The following is a 20668-nucleotide window of genomic DNA, read 5'->3' on the forward strand; positions in this document are numbered from 1 at the left end:
AATGAGGACCTTCACACTCAGACAGGGGCATAGCTACCTTTGGTGCAGTAGGTACAGTGCACCAGGGCCCAGAGCTCTGAGGGGTCCATTGAACCGTGATGATTGCTGTATTTTTTCTTCTGCAACACCAGTCAAAGGGTACATTTTCCTTTGCTTGCATGAGGGCCTGTGCCTTCCAAGCTACGCTACTGAATCAAGAAGACTTTATTATATAGAGGCACTGTGCCAAAGAATGCAAGGGTGTTCCTAATCAGTCATGAGTATTAATCTCTGATGTATAGGCATCGTGTGAGAATCTTGTAAAAAGGTTGGCTCAATACAGGGTACACTTTGCCATAAATAGCTCTGGTCTGCCAAGAGTCCCAGGGGCACCCAAAAACGGAGAATGAATGTAAATGGTTGCACCACAGTAGTTCTGGTTGACTGTAGGCTTAAAATAGAGTGCAACACCAGTGCTAATCACCTCCTAAAGTATGTGCCACAGATCTGAAGTGTCCAGTTATATGGTGTATGGGTGATAATGGACGTTCACATAGGCGTACCGTATTGGCTTTACCAATGCTTGTTGTGTTTTCTATCCATCTCTAAGAAGTAGTTCTCTGGGGTCATTAGTAAGCAAAAAAGTGGACCAATTTATTTTTCTATTGATGTGTTGGAGCGGCTTACATTTTTTACAGCCTGAGGATGTAATAAAAAAGGCCATAACACGTATTCTAGGAAGCATGTCTATAAAAGTGGTAGAGTCAAGGAGGCGGGTAAAGTGAATTAATGCTAGATAAAGTTGAATTTTCCTCAGAGTTGCCTGAATTGAGGTCCTGAAAAAGTCTACGATTATTTTATTAAACTAATATTATAAACAGACTGAAAGTATCTGGCATTCTCTAAGCAGGCAGTGTGGCTAAAATGATGTTGTTCAACAAAGACAGATCTGCTGCTTCGTTAAAGGATGCAACATGATGTACTCTGTTGAGTCTGGTGATGCTGTTGAGTCCGGTAGTGCTGTTGAGTCTGGCAGTTCTGGTGGGTCTGGCAGTTCTGGTGGGTCTGGCAGTGCTGGTGGGTCTGGCAGTGCTGTTGAGTCTGGCAGTGCTGTTGAGTCCGGCAGTTCTGTTGAGTCTGGTAGTGCTGTTGAGTCTGGTAGTGCTGTTGAGTCTGGGAGTTTTGTACAGTCCGGAAGTTTATGTAAAGTTTTCTGGGTAGCTCTGTTAATTCTTGCAGTATTCTATGATGTATTCCGGGTATATCTGATGCTTCTCAAAGATGACAAAGATGGACGGATTAGGATCCTTGTCTACGCAGCTATCATAGAAGGTGTTCTGTGTATAAGGCCTTGGAGGGGGGCGAGTGTAGCTGGAGTTTCCCCTTACAAAGTCACCCACCAGCACACGTGCCAGAAACATTGACTTGCTGCTTGAGTTGGAGTCACAATAACCATCAGAATAGGAAGCATCTCTGGCAAAGTAACTCCCTAAAAAGAGTAGAAAAAAAGTATCAGCAAAGATCATCACCATTTCATCACAATAAGAACACCCCAGAGAATTACTAGTGTAATAAAGCAAGAAGTCGACTTCTCAAATGAAGCATATTAATTAGGGGTCATTCATTCATTTTATCACAGTGTAAAGTATAATCAGATTACACATGCAATCTTTTAAAATGCCTGTGTCAAAAAAGTTAAGCAAACAATTCAAAATATTTATACATCACATTTCAACTATAATCCCCTAGACTATTTGGTACATATTGTGGAGTTCAGTACAGGTCAGAGAGTGCAGCTATATCTTCTCAAATAGGAAGATCAGATGGCACTTCTGTCTGGCTTTGAGAGTTGAAGGTCAGATGGACATGTAGTAAAGAAAGGTACGCGGTAATAGGTTCTAAGTTTTATTGAATACAGCCCTACAGGGAGTAGCTTCAGTTAGGCTCAGGTGGAATGATCACAGTTGGGAACAGGGGGAGAGGAGAGGAGGCATTAGAATGTTGGGAGAGCCTATGGGAGGGGGTATACACAAAGGATGCTCTCGCGCAGGAGATTCAAGGCAGTTACTGTCACGCGCTGGCAGACGTGCGTGACAAGAATGCAAGTTGATTACAACAGGACACAATATAACACTTGGGGAGTTTGTGCTTTCTGAATGAAGGTTCCTCCCTGTGCCAGGAATTAGCCTCAGATTCAGGGTTCTTCTTGAGTTAGGCCTACAGAAAAGCATCAGGCAAAGACACTACAGGGAGTTCGGACAGCCTTCTCCAAGCTGTCTAACAAAGCAGCAGTGGCACAAGCACACAGGCCTGGAAGCTCTGGAAGATGAGGAAGAGAAGACTGGGTCAGGCTTTTGTGGCTGGGGCTGCAAAGCTCGGACCCATGAGGTAAGGAACTAATTCTGGACTATGATTAACAGTGCCGGGTAAAAGAACAACAAGCATGGAAGAGGGTGCTTCAGTGACATAGCAAGGAGGAGGTTTGGGGTGGGGGCTCCAACCCCCCCGCCCTCTTTAACGCATGTGGGACAAGACAGGGCCTGGCAGAGTGCCTAGCTATGCCACTGGGGTGCTTAGCAACTGTGGTTGTTTGGCTGCCTTTGTCTAAGTTTTCACCAGTTTGGCATTCCCCCGTTTGTTGTGTTTTACTGTTTCTCAGGTCCATCTGCAGAGAGTTCTCTTATAGACAGAGTTTTATGGCTTCTCCCTCCTTTCCTTGCTTTCCTACAGTCCTGTGCTAATCAATATTGGACGTTCCTCCCACTTCTTGGTTTCATCTGCATGTCCTCCGCAATGGCGTCGCCTCACTTGCTCAGAGCCAGCAGCTGAAAAATACAATGATATTTTATTATCATTTTATTTTTCAGCTGCTGGCTGAGCCAGCATGTGCAGGGAGGGGCGGGGAGGAGGAGGAGTCGTAGGAGCGCTTTTAAGTAAGTGCACATGTCAGTTTGACCAGCCATCTTAGGCCGGACAAACTAACATGCGCACTTAGGCACCTCCAACCCAGCTGTATTGTACAGCCAGGTTGGAGAAACAGCAGAGACTTCTTGTGCCTGAGCGAGCATTAATCTAGCACCGTGATGCTGTCCCAGAGACTGCTGGGACCAGCAACATGAAGCAGAGGAGCACGAGGCTGCCAGCCGCACCAGGTCTTTTCATTTTTTTAAATTATTCAACCCCCCACAACGCGCTCCACCTACATCATCGTGCTGGACAAAGTGCTGGATATGCCAATGCACTTCGTGAGACGCTCTTATCCTCCTGGACCTCTCTGCAGCCTTCAACATCATCTCTCACCAAATACTCATCAATCAACTACACCCGATAGGAATGACAGATGATGCACTAAATGGATGACATCCATTCTCCCTCAGGCGATGCACAACTAACATCCGCCTCCCTCCTTTCACCTCGCAACCCAAACGCTGTCTGTGGCTTACCCCACAAATTATCCCTCAGTCCAACCTGCTTCATCATCTACATGACACTACTAGTGGACATCGCAGATCGCACAACATCAACATCATCTCCTACACTGACTATACCCAGCTCGTCCTCTCGCGTTCAGCAGACGTGACCTTGACGAAGACCAACTTCCACAACTGTATGAAGAATGTCCACGTCTGGATAAAGAACAACTGCTTGAAGCTCAATATGAACAAAATTGAAGTTCTGGTCTTCATTAGTAACACCGCTCTCTGGAATAGCTCCTGGTGTCACAGAAGCTCGGATCCACCCCCCCGCTGATAGACCACGCCCACAATCTCAGCCTCAGCATTATCCAGGACAGTCGACTCTCCATGAAATGTCAGGTCAATGCCTTTTCCTAAGCCTGCTTCCACATGCTCCGCAAAGTCTTCAGATGGCTCCCCATCAGCACCAGGAAAATGTCAGTCGATTAGAATACGGCAATGCACTCTATGCAGGCACCACCACTGAACTCATTCACAGACTCCAGACGATCCAGAACGCAGCTGCCAAACTGATCCTCAACCTGCCCATGAGGACACATATCACCCAGCACCTGAAGGATCTCCACTGGCTATCTATCCAGAAGAGATGCCAGTTCTAGCTCTGACCCATGCCCACAGAGCCCTCTATGACCAAGGACTTGCATACATGAACCACAACCTGTACCTCCACTGACCGACTAGGAATTGCACATTCGCCCTCGTACAGATACCACACATCTACAGCTGCCGCTCCAGAGGGCGATCCTTCTCCCACCTCGCTGCCAAAGCCTGGAACGCCCTCTCTCTTCACTTGTGCACTGCACCCTCGCTGATAAACCATGCTATAGAAGAACTACTTGATTGAATGAGTGGTTTCAAATAAGGGAGAAATAAACAGCTTTTAAGACTCAATACCTCTTCTATTTCTATAGCTAACTTACTATGTTTCACTCATCAAGCAAGGCTTCTTCGGGTGGCATAACATTTGGCTCACTGATTACAAGTGAGTGTGTGGCGTGTGTTGTGGTCCTGAGGCGGAAGCCGGGACAGTGCATGAAACTTGACCAGCTTGACTTTGAAAAGCCTTACCTGTTTTAAACTGCGCACTTAGGAAAAATATTTTTAAAAATTGCACTTTGCCAAGAAATACGAATTTCGGTATTTGTACCTTAATTGTCAGGTCGCCGCTGAGTTAGAGCGGATCCTGCTCCCCAGACTACTCATCAGAGCCCTCGACTCTCCTGCCCCATTCAAACTTTTGGACCCGCCATCTTGAGTGAGGAACCGATCACCTCTGTGAGGCCCCTCCCACCCGAGGCACCAGACACTACAAAATGACTCCCCTTCCCAGGAGGCGCAGCGGACGGGCGCAGCGCCGGCGCCGGCGGGGCGCCGAAGGCGCGCCAAAGGCAAGCCCGTCTGCGCCCGTCCGCGCCCAACTGGGCCCAGGGGCCAGGACCGCTGGCCAAAATCCGCCCATACACTATCCCTCCAAAACTTTACTCCAACTTCGGCACTTCTCTAATGATCGGTGTCTCACAACCTGGGACCCTACATCAAAACACTTCAAGTGTCCACACTGTCCATTTCAAAGTCACCCCTCTACACCCCACCCCTCGTTTAGCATGCTCCTGCTTAATTGCAGATCCCTTCCCAAACATGCCACCGAAATATCCCTGCTGATCATGGACAAAGACCCTGATGCCATATTCCTTACGGAAACTTGGCTTCAAAGTGACTCTGACCCCGATGTCATCCAAGCTCTCCCAGCAGACTACCAAATACTGCGAGCTGACCGCTCCCTAGGAAAAGGCGGCGGCTTAGCAATTATTTATAAAAAACGCTACATCTGCCGTTCCTCTCCAACTAATATACCCAGTTGCGAACACCTCACTTTTTCGCTGGATTTCTCCCCTACTTGCACATTCTCAGGGACGCTTATCTATCGACCACCTGGCACCTCGACTAACTTCATTAATCAGCTCGCCCCAGAGGTAGCCAGTGGTATCTGCTCTTCATCTAACTACACCCTATTAGGTGATCTAAATGTGCACTTAGACGATCCCACTGACTCGGCTGCCATTGAACTACGTAACAGTCTGCTAGCATTAGACCTCTCCCAGCTAGTACTGCAACCCACTCATGAAAAAGGACATCTCTTGGACCCCATTTTCAGTAACTGTACCCACCTCATAGTTAGTCCACCCATTACTCTTCCATGGACGGACCACTTCCTGATTCCATTCTTGTGGACTCCACCAGGTTCCTGCCTTCTAACTCTTCCCGCTCCTAGCAGAGACCGCAAGTGGACTCAACTTAATACCAACTTGTGGACCTCCACACTGGAATCCTCTGTTCCAGAGAATAACCCCGACCCTATTGTCAGCAATGACAACTTCAACAACTGGATCTCCTCTTCCCTAGACACCATCATTCCACCAAAAATTATTAAATCTAAACACAAACCTAAAAATGCCCCTTGGTACTCACAGGAACTACGCTCCCTAAAAAGAGAATGTAAGAAATTGGAACGCAAATGGCGCCTTGACTACTCAAACACCAGCAAAACTGAATATCGAGCGTCTATAAAAACCTATAAAATTAACATAAAAAAGGCTCAAGCCACCTTTTTTGAAAACAAGATTAACGAAGCAGCATGCAAACCCAAGGAGATCTATCAGATCGCCAAAAGCTTGCTCAAACTCCCGGACAAACTACCAGACCCTCTGACCGCACAAACCCGCTGCAATGAGCAGGCTGACTATTTTTACAATAAAATAGCAACGATCTACTCCTCCTTTCCCCCTCTTCCTCATCCACCTCCAGAACAACACCCCAGACCCACCCCCCCTACCTACCTGGAATCCTTTACACCTCTGGAGCATACCAGCTTAGAAACTATAATGCTGCAGGTAAAGTCTGGATCCCCTAGTGACCCAGCCCCAGCTCGCTTCCTAAAAACAATCACGCCCACCATTCTCCCCACTATCCAGAATCTGATTAACAACTCTCTTTCAACAGGACTCGTCCCCCCGAAGTGGAAACAGGCCACAGTCAAAGCCCTCCTGAAGAAACCCAACTTAGATCAGATGAATCCAGGAAATTACCGTCCGATCTCCCTGCTACCATGGATCACAAAAATCGCTGAAAAACATGTAAATAAATGCATCACGGAATTCCTGGAAACAAACAACTCCCTGGATATCTCACAGACTGGGTTCCGTCCCATGCATGGAACTGAAACTGCATTACTTGCAGTGACAGAGAGAGCTAGAAGGATTGTGGATGAGGGTGGCACTGCGGCCATTATTTTACTGGACCTCAGTGCCGCCTTCGACACTGTGAATCACAACATCTTATGTAACAGAATGTCAGAGCTAGGAATAACCTCCATTGCGGCAGCCTGGCTTCACTCCTTCCTCTCTGACCGCTCCTTCCGAGTCTGTGAGGGCATGATCACATCGCCCAGTAAACCTCTCAGTTGTGGGGTTCCTCAGGGTTCGTCCCTGAGCCCCACACTGTTTAATATTTACATGCTTCCCCTTGCAGAAATAATACGCCCTTTTGGCGTTCAAGTCGTGTCTTGATAGTTACCCTTACCCATCCCTCCTCCTACACCAGTGATCTCAGAGGCTGTATGGAAGCAGTCTGCTCCTGGATGAGCCAGTCTTACCTAAAGCTCAACGGCGATAAAACTGAGTTAATGGTGCTGGGCAGCTCCCCTCAAAAATCTATTGACTCACTGTGGCCGCCAGCACTAGGTCCTGCTCCAGTAGCCAGAGATACCATCAAGAGCCTGGGCATCTGGCTGGATAATACACTAACCTTCGGCCACCAGGCAACCAAATTAGCAGCCACCTGCATGAGCATAATTAGACTCATACGAAAGATCCTACCACTCCTCCCTCTCAAGGCCAGACAAATCATGATCCAGGGTCTAATCCTCTCCCGGCTGGACTTCGGAAACGCCCTATATTTAGGAGCCCCCGAATCCACCTTGAAAAAACTGCAGGTTATTCAAAACTGCGCTGCTCGGACTCTTCTACGCATTCCCCGCCGCCAATCAGTGAAAACCGAACTCAGAGCCCTGCACTGGCTACCTGTAAAAGACAGAGTCAGCTTCAAAAGCATGTGCATCGCCCACCGTGCTTACTGGAGAAAGGGAGCAATCCTCAATCACACTTTGATTACCCCCTACCACCCCAACAGACAGCTAAGGTCGACTCTCGCCTTTCAAGTCATCACTCCCAGGTTTAAAAGAGAAAGAAGTGGAGGAAGAATGTTCTCAACAAATGCAGCAAGACTTTGGAACTCCCTTCCTCTTTCCATCCGGTCGGAACCTAACATCTTGCCCTTCCGGAAAAAATTAAAAACCTTCCTCTTCAACAGATAACCTCGACCTGCCTGACCCTCCTGTACTTCGGCTTGAGCGCTGGGACGCCTGCGGGTAGCTATCGCGCTTTATAAAAACCTATTCCATTCCATTCCATTCCATTCAAACTCGGAGCTGGTGGAAAACATCTTCATCAAATAACTTTAACATATAATCAACAGAACTCACAGCAGGGCCACGCATTCATACACTGAAGAGATAAGGAAACCCCACCCTGCCCTTTAGAAAACCCTCATAATAACCAGTGGTACAGAGGATTGAAACACATTGAAAAAGAAATTATGGTAGGTACTTGACACATGACTGGAAGAAAGTGGCCTGGATTCCTTGGGGTGAACAGGCTTTACTCCCACATTTCTACTTCGTATAACATTTACCACTCATTTTTTACATTGAAAAGATTGTTGGCATGCAAGTCAGTGCAATACAAGACATTACCATTATTTGAACAGTAAGAGGCAGTGTTTCTCTTTGTGACACGATGCACCGTAATGTTTAATAATAGGTAAATACATAAAATTACCAGATATACACTTTCAGTGTGGAATACAAAAGGGTCTAGAGGCACTTTTATGGCTGGATGATTTGTGTGTTAATACATGGGATTTTTTTAACATACCTGATTAATAATTTAATAGGACATTTTATAAAAAAGTTAAAACTATATATTGTCAGGCCGGGATTAAAAAATCTTTTTTAAAACAGATGGGTGAACAAGTGTGTTAATACTCAGGTATTCCTTAAACAATACCTTAATATTAATTTAATACCAATTTATATGTAAAAGTTAGAACTATATATTTTCAGAATGGAATGCAGGAGGGTTAGGCAGTGGTGACTGGTGAGGTTTGTGAGTGGTAGGACTGGGCTTGGTGTGAGGGGGACTGGCCCGGCATTTTTCTGAGAAGTTAGTTGCCGTTTCCTGTGCAAATCTTATTTAACAAAAATTGGATAAAAAGCTTCATTTTTCAACTACCTTTTTTTAAAATAAAAAGAACACAAAGGAATAGCTTTCCTAGAAATCTTTACTCCTTTATCAAACCACTTTAGAGTACAAAATCTATTTTACGTCCTGCTGCTGAAATAATAGTATTTGTAATGTGGATCTCAACACAAATCCATGAGAGAGGAGCTCAGCACACTTAATTTTATAGTGACTAACAAACAAATCATTTGCAAATGAAAACGAGTAGCCTTTTTAAGTTTGTGCACAACACCAGCAAGGTTTGAATGACACATTTTACATGCCCCTAGCGGTTGTCACCTAATCAACTGATGATATGAGAAAAAAACAATGCTATACTACTCCATACATTTCTGCCTGAACCTAAAGTAAAAACAAATGTATCCAGGTGCTTGGAATAGATGCCACTCCAATCTACTTCTTTGTCCTCCAGAAATCTCCAAGAACAAACTACATATCCCAGAATGCAGCTTTGCTGTTGACTAAAAAAGAAAAAATAGCTGAAGGTGTCACACAATGCCTTCTGAAATGTATCTAATTCCATAGACATAACTACTCTGCCCAACTTATGGTAAAGTGTCACTTAAAAGTGTAAAGCATAAGCATTTGAATGTCACACGCAAATGCATTCAAAACATCAAAATGTTATCATTAACAGCATTCTAAATTGAATATCCCCATGTGAGGATCGTCCAAATCTTTTTGGGTAAGCTCTTTCCATAATAGTGACATTAAAGAACCCTCGCTGGCTCCTCTGAGGTGATGACAATTATTCCCAAGACCAAATGGACCCCTCCCTGGTATTCTGGAAACCCAATGAATTAACCCCTTCCGTGCGGGGCATATTCCCCCACTGTGCTGGGCGGCGCCCTGGTGCTCATGACGAGCTCAGCTCGTCATGAGGCACAGTGCTCGTGTGCCACACCCGTTCCCGTGGAACGCTCAGCACAGCAGGGGAATTATCCCCGCGTGTGAGCGTTCCACGGCTCATGACGAGCTCAGCTCGTCATGAGCACCGGAGCGCGTGCCTCATGACGAGCTGAGCTCGTCATGAGCATGGAAAAGGCTAAGTCACAAAAGTGTGTTGACGGACACATAAGTAGCACGTTATAGTTCTAGGATGAAATCAGAGGTTTACATATGGCAAATACTGGCATAAAAGAGCAGAAAACAAGATTACCAAAGTGACAAACATCACATGATCCCTAAGTGAAATGAAAGTAGCTATGATTCTTCTAAAAGTCTACTTTGTTGTAAATGAATCTGGGACTCTAGTGTAATTTTTCCCGATTCATGCCCTTATATAGGTATAGATTGTGCGATCCTTATATAGGCATAGAAATCATTACCATATTTAGACTGAGCCTATGCAGCCCAAATACGGCATGGCTACTTCCACTAAATTCCAAGAATCAACAACGATTTCTTAGAGAAACCCGCCTTCAGCAGCTAGGGACTTCCCCTTGCCTGAATACTAATTTATCTAGGAAATCATGGACTTTTCGAAGAACTGAGTCTTTGATGCCGTTATTAAGTCCAATCACACGTCAAACTCTGCACCTTCAAAGTATAAATATGCCTAGATTTGCCCAGACAAACACACAGTGGTTTGGAGCAGATCGACTAACTACTTGCCCGACGATCTGCAGCAGCAAGTGCCGAAGGAAGCCGACCCTGCAGCTGACGCACTGAGAGACGCTGTCTTTTCTCCTGCCAAGAAATCCAGCTCCAGTGTTTTCAGGCTACCCTTGCGGGTTGCTGGGAAATCGAGTCCTGAGATAGAGATACAAGACCTCCTTCATTCTAAACCAAGGCACGGAGCTGATTAGACCCTTCGAGAATTCTTGGACAGATTCTTGGCAGAGAAATACTAAACTTAAGCTACTCTTCACTTACTTTTTCCCTTGTACTAGACTTAGGTTAGGTACACTGGTGTAGGAGTATTTTAGAAGCACCAGTTGAGTACTTTTAGTCATTATTTTATCACTGTATGTATTTTCTATGTTTTAGGCAACTTATGGCTTAGAACCCATATCATGCTTTTACAGTACTACTTTATAATACTTTATGCCTTGTACTTTATAACCGGTATTACGATTGTAGCAGTACATTTCTTGTGCTTGAGAAAGAAGACTGTTCAATAAATACTTTTTATTGAAAACGCCCGTCTCTCTATTTTCTCAGCACCTCTGGTGAAACGAAGCATGCACGATTGACTGAGTAAAATAGTTATCTATTGTTTCCGTGACTCTAGAGATTGATTTCTTATTTTTGGGAAACAAAGTTGTCATGTTTATGCGGTTGTCAGAAACTAATCCCTTCTTGTGAATTTGAGAAAGTTTCTAGTGACCTCTGAGCTAGCTGGCACTCACAATTAAGTTTAATATATTCAGTAGAGACCTAGTCAACCTCAGTCCTACGTCTAAACTACAGGATATATTATTCCAATGCGCAGAGCCTATTGGAAATATAGGAACTACACTACATGGCACCCAACGTTTGGTAAGGCGATAATTTAACGCTAGATACTAGAGTAACGCAGTCGTGCTTTTGACACAGACCCCTTTCTCCCGTAAAAGCTCCAATAGACGTCTGGAGTGGGTGAAAGGCTAATATCCACCAAAACTGAGTAGGACGGAAAATCCGATGTATTAGTTTTTGGTTTGTTCAATGTTGAAGGATACAGTGTTCCAAAATATTGTGCACCTAATCTTTGTTTCCTTGAAACTTTCTCCGCAAACTTTCAGTCACCACAATGAGTGAAGAAGAATTAGAAAGAGCTGCAGCAGCAGCTCAAGCAGACTTAGATGACAAATATCTCCCAGAGAATGACCCGGATGCTATAATCAACCCGGTAAATGTAAGGAAAACTATAACTTACAAACTGATAAATAATGGAGTATCATCGAGATGTGGTTAAGTAATCTTTGTTATAGAGGCACATGAGTACCGGCAGACAGAGCTATTCTACTCATGGTTTCACTTTCCTCCAGCAGATGGAGGAACACACGCGTTTCACAACTACAAAGTAGAAGACCCTCCAACGGAATACGCTCCTTATGAGGACGCTGAAATTCCATTAACGTACCAAAAGCATCAGCTCTGGTTTAAAGGCGCCCTACAACATCAAAATCACATTACCAGGCTCGGTTCATAGGTAGACGAGGAGCTACATGGCCGGTACTAGCCAGCTATACACCACATCCTGACATAGAAAACATGACAGGTCGAGAACTGTTAGCGCAGCTGAAACAGTTATTTAAATTACATAGACAATTGGCTCAATATGTCATGCGGACCCTAACAGTCCAACCTATTGTAAGGATTCCACAGCACACCCCTCACCAGGGGAACACAAACAAAATCACACCACAGACTATAAAATCAGTCATTGGTAAAATGCATGCCAAAAGGGAACAAATTCCATTTTGGTTGGCACAAAAAATTACTCAAATTGAGGCAGTATTCCCTGATAGTACACCTCATGAGAAACACAGAATTCTGACAATCTGTTTACCAAAGGGGATAGCACCACATGTGGAGGACTGTGACACTTGGGGTACATTCTTTGCTTCAATCTACACAAAAACACATGGTGTCCCGTCTATGGTGGTAATACCAGACGTTCTGAGACAGATTCAAAATGAATACGGTCCAGAACCGGCCTTGAATCTAGGTATGAAATTACTGAAAGATTTCAAACAGGTCTCGGCTATACTATCAGCCAACATCAAAGGTGAAGCAGCATCCGTGGCAATCCGCCAGAAGTTAAAAGAAACAGATATAACAGACCAACTATATGAGCTTGCAAGAATTATTGTAAAATCATATGAAGAACTAGGTAGAGTTAGTTTGGGTGGGAAACCCTTAAAACAGCAGCTAACTGAAAATCCTGGAAAAGTTTTAATTAAAAGTAATCTCACTACTCCTAAAAAGAAGTGGGAAAACACTAAGCAAACACTTCTTAAAGAGAAGCATTCGCAGTCCAGAGGAAGATCTCCCCAATGGGGAGGTAGGTCTCCCCAACAGGAGCCCTCTGAAAAAAGGTATAACCTTAGAAATAGGGATACTTTAAGAAAACCTGATAGATATCAAGATACTGATACACGTTCCTCTCATACCTTTCAGACTTCCTTGCAGAAATCCGAGAGGAGAAGACGATCAGAACAAAAAGAGGAACACGTGAAGTCCAAAGAAGAACAGCACGTTCCAAAAAATAAGAAAACTCAATTCACCAAAAAGAAGTTAGCAAGCGTAAAGATCAGACATGCCGAGGATTTTGACGACACAACTCAAGAACGGGAAGTGGGCGCAGACAATGCTAGACAGCGCAGCAGAAGTGACCATAGCTCGCAAGATCCTGATGGATCATCTGGAGGAAGTGGACTTGAATGAATGCATTCAGGTTGAAACTGCCGACACCAGGGTTAGTGTACCCCACAAGTTATATGAAGTAACACTTCGGATGGAGGGGGACATAACTAGGAAAATAAAAGCACTCTTTTGGGAGAAGCTTTCTAAAGGTTATGACATTCTTCTAGCTGAACAAGACTGGCCACCTGAATTTGTAAGGGAGTGCCCACATGGCGAAGAGATAATTATGCCAGCTTTCTCAAATCACATTCCAATTCATAAAAATATACATATGCCAGAAAATGGGCAGTAGCTCAGGCTCCAGCATTATATAAAAATCATGTGGGATGGGATGAGGACTCTCCTCACCATAAAATCCAGTTAAAAAATCAACCTACTGCACATAGGCAGTATCCAGTTAAGCAAGAAGCTAAATAACAAATCAGGTAGATTTTAAATCAACTTGAATACCAAGGGGTGATTGAAACATGCACCTCATCAATGAACAACCCTTTGTTTCCTGTTTCCAAACAAGACAATCCATATCATATAGCTTTGGATTACAGACATCTAAACTCTTGTTGCAAAACATTTGCAGTACAAAATGCACATAGAGCAGCACTGATGAATAACATTGTGCGAAAAAAATATAAAACCACATTAGATATTTCGAATGGGTTTTTCTGTCAAAACATTGCACCTGAAAGCAGGCAGTTGACCGCTTTCCCAATAATGGGGACACAGCAACAATTTTGCCGTCTCCCCCAAGGATTCAATAATAGTCCAGGGTTATTTTCAGCCAGAGTAACAGAGTTACTACAAATGTACAATGATGAGGCATTATCTTATGTCGATGACATCTATCTTACAGACGATGATTTAGACGTGCACTTGAAAAGAGTGAACACCATAATACTCGGGTTCGCATCTGAAGGGTACAAATTCAATTTTAAGAAATCACGAATTGCCTGCCTCAACGTCCTATTCTTAGGATACGAGTTATCAAGTGAAGGCAAAACCCTGGCAGCCAACTTCCTAGAGTAATGTGCGCTGCTCCAACCTCCAAAGATGCTGAAGAACTTACAATCAATTCTAGGTTTCCTGAATTTTGGAAGAACTTATGTTCTAAATTATGCAGAAAGGGTTAAATCTCTCTATGAACTAATCAAACCTGATTTCAAACCAACAAATTGGACTCAAACACACACAGAAATTTTGCGTTCAGTGCAAACAGACATGTTAGCAAAAATACAATTAGAAACACGCGATAATACGCGCAATCTTGTGATCCGAATCATCCCAGGGAGATGCGGATTCACATACCTGACCTTTAATGAAGGTGAAAAGGTACCAATAGCATACAAATCACACTTGTACACACAAGCTGAAATAAAATTCACTTCTACAGAAAAAATTCTGACAGCGGCTCAAACTGCAGTAGCAAAAGAGAGAGCCCTTGCACAGGGTAAACGCATAATGATCGTTACACCTGTACCTGCCTTAGAGGCAGTGACAAAAGCAAGCATCCCCAATGCTAAGGCTTTACGTCCAAGATGAATACAATGGGTTAATTCTCTTGCTGCAGCAGACGTTGAATACGTTTTTGACCCCTGCTTAAAGACACAAGAATTCCTACAATACGAATACAAATGTCCTCTGCCGACCGAGATTCTGCCTCTAGAACATTACGGATGTATAATCTATACAGACGGATCAGCGCAGCCCGCAGTTGAGGGTAAACAAGCCTATAGTGCTGCGCGTGCAATTGTTAAAGGTCGCTGGCGCGAAGGTAAATTTAGACCTATGGTCACTAAAACTCAATCACTCGGAGACTGTACAGCTCAGTGAGCTGAACTACAGGCTTTCAAGATTGCGCTTGAGAATACCGATCGCGAATTCCCCACACTCATAGTGTGCGATTCGTATTTCTGCGTCGAATCTTACAACGAGCATTTGCAGAACTGGGTTCAAAACGGTTTCAGAAACGCAAAAGGTGGCACAATTAAGCATAAAATACTTTGGGAACAAGTAGTTCTTTTGCAGAAAGAACTACAAAAGACTCACGTGATTCATACACTGAGTCATCAGCGTGATGGCGTTCACGTTGCAGGGAATTCATTGGCTGATGAAGCCGCGAAGGCAGCTGTGTGAACGGCTTCCGTAGCTACAATCTCCCACTCGAAAAGAGTAATAGACGGTGAAACATTACTAGCAGTAAAAACCTCAATGGTAGGCAGCTATGCAGCGTTACCTCTAAACTATCCACTCTGTAATACATAAATAATTGATGCAAACTCCGTTCCTTTTGCTTGAATCCCTGGAGTGGGGACAGAGTAATTCCAAACAGGAACGAGAGAGGTGCTTTGGTTCACGAAGCACATATGGGAGAGGGTCTGAGACATCAAGGGATCTTAAAATCTCTAATAGAATTAGAAAAGATGTACTGGTGGCCGGGAATGAGCGTTGATGTGTACAATTTCGCAATTTATTGCCCTAACTGCAACAGAGATCGCAGCAGCGAAAGCCACCAGATACCTGACTACAGTGTAGCCAGCCCAGTTCAGATACCATTGCTAGACATCATTAGACTATCTACACGCATTTTTCATAATGGACGGATGCGGTCCCACAACTACTAGGACAAGATTTATTTGGATGTGGCCACAGCGCTCGGCTGACGCCAGGACTGTTATAAAGGATTTGCGGGTCTTTATCAGCACATACTCAATCGGCACGCTACCCTCTGGCCAGGGGCCTGCGTTTAACTCTCGAGCTTACAAGGAGGCCATGGCTAGCTTGGGCGTTGCATTGCGGTATTCTAGTCCCTTCCATCCTGAGGGTAATGCGGTAGTTGAAAGAAAAAACTGTGACATAAAGCAATCCATAACAGCTAAGGTATTAGGTTTGGGTGATGGGTGGGTCAAACATCTAATAAGTGTCCAACGTAGTCTTAACAATCTGCCAAGAAGTTCTCTGGGTGGAATCACTCCATATGAATTACTATTTGGTACTAGAATGATAATCAAAAACCTCAATTGTCAAACTTCAGTGGTGGAACAAAAACCCTTTGATGTCAAAGATCGTTTGGCTGTTTTACAGGACTTAAATGAAACAAGAAGAAGTCTGAGTAACACGATACAGAAGCCAACAACCACTGAAGAAAAACCACCTGTCCCAGCAAGACCTGTCTGGATTCCAAAGATGGGGGATCCAGTCAGGGAAAAGATTGCAGTAAAGAAGGAATTTGGGCCTTCCTACAGAAGAGCAGTACCTGTCTTGGCAATCCAAGGAACAAGATCAGTAGTACTACCCCCCCTTGCTGGTAAAAGGGAGAACAGAGTTGTGTCCATCGACCTGGTCAAACCACATGTGGCCGATAATAAGTAGAAGGCCCATTGGACTCCCAAGATGTAGCAGACAACCAAATCTTGCTACAATCCAAGAGGTCTTTCAAACTGAAAGACTTATCACCTTTGATAAACCTGCAGTAAGAAAAGAAGGACTATGCAACAAATCCATGGAACTTGTGCCTCTGGATACCCAAATAGCAGTTCGTCAAGAAACACCTGTCTACAATGATGTAGCCTCTGAATTTACAAATATGACAAAGGAAGAAGCAACTCCAAAGATTAAATAACAATCCTGATGCAATTCCAATTGCCTCTGGCTATTTCATCAACTTTGATACATTTTCTGAGGATCCCAGTAAACCTGAAGATAAGCCAGCAAATAAAATTTTCAAAGAAAAAATTAACAGAACTCTTTCATTAACTTGAAAAAACATATCTGGTTTCACCATGGGTTGAATTTTGGATTGTGTTAGGTGTACTTTTCCTCCTGCTCTGGCTCATACTGGTGTTTATGTTTGGGAAGGATGTTAGATGGAAAATACAGTACAATGGACACAGCAAGTAAGAAAATAAACTTGCTCCTGAAACCTCACACATCATCTCATCGTGAAAAGAGAGACCTGTCATCAGTAAACATCACAGCCATTCCTATACCTGGTGGTATAACATGGGACAGAACTGATTATGACATCTATGGCCCGGTGGAACTGCTGAAGATTCCACACCAGTTTAAGGTTTCTTTGAGTGGCTTTGTCTCACCCAGCACATTTTCTTATGATTGGGACTTTGAAACTGTTAATAACATGATGACAGATTTAGAAATGTCAGCTAAATGTACAGAACATTAATACTTAGAAGGTTCATCAGATTATGAACAAATGTATTGTTCTAATCATTATGGTCACCATTATTTGCATAAATCTGCAAGCCCTATGAATGTTTTTACTTACAATCAATGGGAACATTGTCCAACGCTGCCAAAGGGCAGCTCAAAAACATTTTATGAAAAATTTCCGTACCTCACAGGGTTTAATGTTACAAATCCAGAAACGTTATATTTCAAAAATATAAATAAGACAGAAATGAAAACAATGTTGACCAATACTAAACAAATTTATTCTGCAAACCTTTATGCTCAGCTGTCTACATTAGGTTCTGACTTTTGGAAAGACAACATTGAGACAAAAACTGTCTGGGGCACGAAAGACTGGCAGGTGCAAGGTTTATATGGCTGAGATACCCGCCACCCCCTCTCAACACAATCCCCAAGGATGGGAAACCGGAAACAGTTCTGAAGTTTTTGGAGACGGGAGGGAGTGACCCTCCCGGGCCGTATTTATTAAAATATGAAACAAAATGAAAACATTAAATCAACAGTTTCATATTATGTACAATTTCATTACCACATTGCGATGTTTGGCTAACCTTAACATATCCTCTAATACAAAGGTTCTCCTAGCCGAACTAACATCCTACCAAACATTTACTTAACTTTTGAAATTGTACATCCTAACGTTTAAGGGCCAACGGCAAGGTCGTAACCGGTGTCAAGATCCCTAACCCAGACATATCCCCCTCACTTGAGAGGGGCGGCACGGAGGCATACCTCAAGTGCAACTACCAATTTCCCTTGACTTGACGGGGGCACCAATAAAACTCGACGCCACTTAAAGGTCGTACGAGGACTCGTGTGAGGTATCTAGAAGGTAGCGTAGACCCCCCCCCAAACCCCACACAACTTACCACATCTGCCGTCGCAGACGTCCTGGCCCCGGGAAATTCCCCAGGAGGGGGCTGTAACCCCTCCTACCCATGAAGGGGCCTTGACCGCCTTCCCTTTCCTTTCGGCGACCCATCCTTAGAAGGGACCGCCTCCCCGTTGAGGGGCCAATGGCCACCTCCCCCGAGCGCCCCCATCCGTAATGGGTGACGCCCACTCATAAGGATCTTCCAATTAGTGCTCACCGATCATGACCTTACCGCCCGACCAAGATAAATACGACAATGATAACTAAATAATTAAAGACTAAATATAACAGACAGTATCAACAACAGCTTTATTCAAAGCATGCTTCCTGATGAACACTAAAGCACAATTACTTTATTTGCAAAACATAACACAAGTCGATCATTCTTTATTGAATACTCAACATCTTCACGATAATACCACAACCTGTAAACGGAAATCAGAATTATCCATCAAACTTTATTCAAAACCACTCGCTGTCTTCAGGGGCTGGTGGGTGGGTCAAAATTGGATCTTCGTTCCGTCTCGAGCTCACGTGCAGCGAGGAGGTGCAGCTTCAGAGCACAGGAACAAGAGGATGCTTTCTGGTCTTGTTCCTCCTTTTATCCGTCTTCAGGGCGGGCGTAAACCCGCCCCTGCCTGCCCCGAGGGCGTGGCCAGCCGCGTCAGTGTCTAGGCCAACCCACTCTAGGGCGGGAACAGGCGCGCCCCGGCTACGCCGCTTCGGGCATACCAGCCGAGACTCGCCTCCCGCCCAAGATGGCTTCCCGGGGGGATCGTGGTACTCAACCATACGTTCGGGGGGACCGATTGGTCGCCCCTTTCCATATGGCTGAGATACCCGCCACCCCCTCTCAACACAATCCCCAAGGATGGGAAACCGGAAACAGTTCTGAAGTTTTTGGAGACGGGAGGGAGTGACCCTCCCGGGCCGTATTTATTAAAATATGAAACAAAATTAAAACATTAAATCAACAGTTTCATATTATGTACAATTTCATTACCACATTGCGATGTTTGGCTAACCTTAACATATCCTCTAATACAAAGGTTCTCCTAGCCGAACTAACATCCTACCAAACATTTACTTAACTTTTGAAATTGTACATCCTAACGTTTAAGGGCCAACGGCAAGGTCGTAACCGGTGTCAAGATCCCTAACCCAGACATATCCCCCTCACTTGAGAGGGGCGGCACGGAGGCATACCTCAAGTGCAACTACCAATTTCCCTTGACTTGACGGGGGCACCAATAAAACTCGACGCCACTTAAAGGTCGTACGAGGACTCGTGTGAGGTATCTAGAAGGTAGCGTAGACCCCCCCCCAAACCCCACACAACTTACCACATCTGCCGTCGCAGACGTCCTGGCCCCGGGAAATTCCCCAGGAGGGGGCTGTAACCCCTCCTACCCATGAAGGGGCCTTGACCGCCTTCCCTTTCCTTTCGGCGACCCATCCTTAGAAGGGACCGCCTCCCCGTTGAGGGGCCAATGGCCACCTCCCCCGAGCGCCCCCATCCGTAATGGGTGACGCCCACTCATAAGGATCTTCCAATTAGTGCTCACCGATCATGACCTTACCGCCACAGGTCCGGATAGTTGACCGGCTATCCGGACCCCCCACCATACTCCTACCTAAAGGTCATGTTTTAACGTCTTCAGCCAAGCTATGAAGTCTCCTATGAGTAACTCATTCCCCATCCGAGACAAATGAACACCGTCCCCCAAGTACATACTGTCATCATTAATACACCCATGCGCGATAGAATGCAGTGCACTGGAACGGAACAACCTACTTACTTTGTTATTAATTTTTCTCACAGAGTGATTTAAAGCAGAAACAGAAAAAGCCCCCCGCCACACTTTTCGTGGGATCATATGGGACCACCCAATTGTGCACCCTGGAACTCTCCTCGCTAACCAACTTACAGTGGAAAGCATCGCCTCCAGGAGAAGTCGTCTACCAGTGGTGACCAAATCATTGCCTCCAAGATGTACTATGACTACAGACGGCGGTGACCTCGTCCGCCCTAGCAAACCCTCGAAAAAAGATTGAAACTGGTCAATACAGAGACCGCCCTTTCCGTAGAAGGACACACTGTACCCGTATTCCCCAGCCACGTGCACCATGTCACCTGCCTTGAATACGTCCGCGGCACGCCTCACGTATGAGTGGCCCACGACCCACACCTCCTTTTTAACAGCCGGTGATGACTGACCGCTGGCCCGGTGTTGGGTCGACTGCATAGTCCGCCCCGCCTCGTAGGCTTGCGTAACTGAAAACCAAACAAAAAACAAGAAGCGTGAGTACATCATTACAGCTTCACAACATGTGCAAACGCACATACCTTTTATAACAGTTGGAGGACCAACGCCCCACCCGTTTAACCTGTTCCACATTCAGACCCCTGGCTGTAGCCTCTGTAG

At 44.8% G+C, this 20668-nt stretch overlaps 1 protein-coding gene across 2 annotated transcripts in view; it reads right to left on the reverse strand.

The window, feature by feature from the left end:
- Positions 1-809: 809 nt before the first annotated feature.
- Positions 810-20668, reverse strand: part of LOC147734645 (protein mono-ADP-ribosyltransferase PARP12-like) — an 844521-nt gene continuing 824662 nt past the window's right edge. For both annotated transcript variants that reach the window (XM_086952943.1, XM_086952944.1), the window contains exon 11: positions 810-1468. In XM_086952943.1, the coding sequence (XP_086809069.1) occupies positions 1206-1468 (263 nt within the window). In that variant the 3' untranslated portion in view covers positions 810-1205. The remainder of the gene's footprint in view (positions 1469-20668) is intronic.

The sequence above is a fragment of the Lissotriton vulgaris genome, chromosome 1_2 (genome assembly GCF_964263255.1).
Source record: "Lissotriton vulgaris chromosome 1_2, aLisVul1.2, whole genome shotgun sequence".
In the NCBI taxonomy this organism is placed as follows: Eukaryota; Metazoa; Chordata; class Amphibia; order Caudata; family Salamandridae; genus Lissotriton; species Lissotriton vulgaris.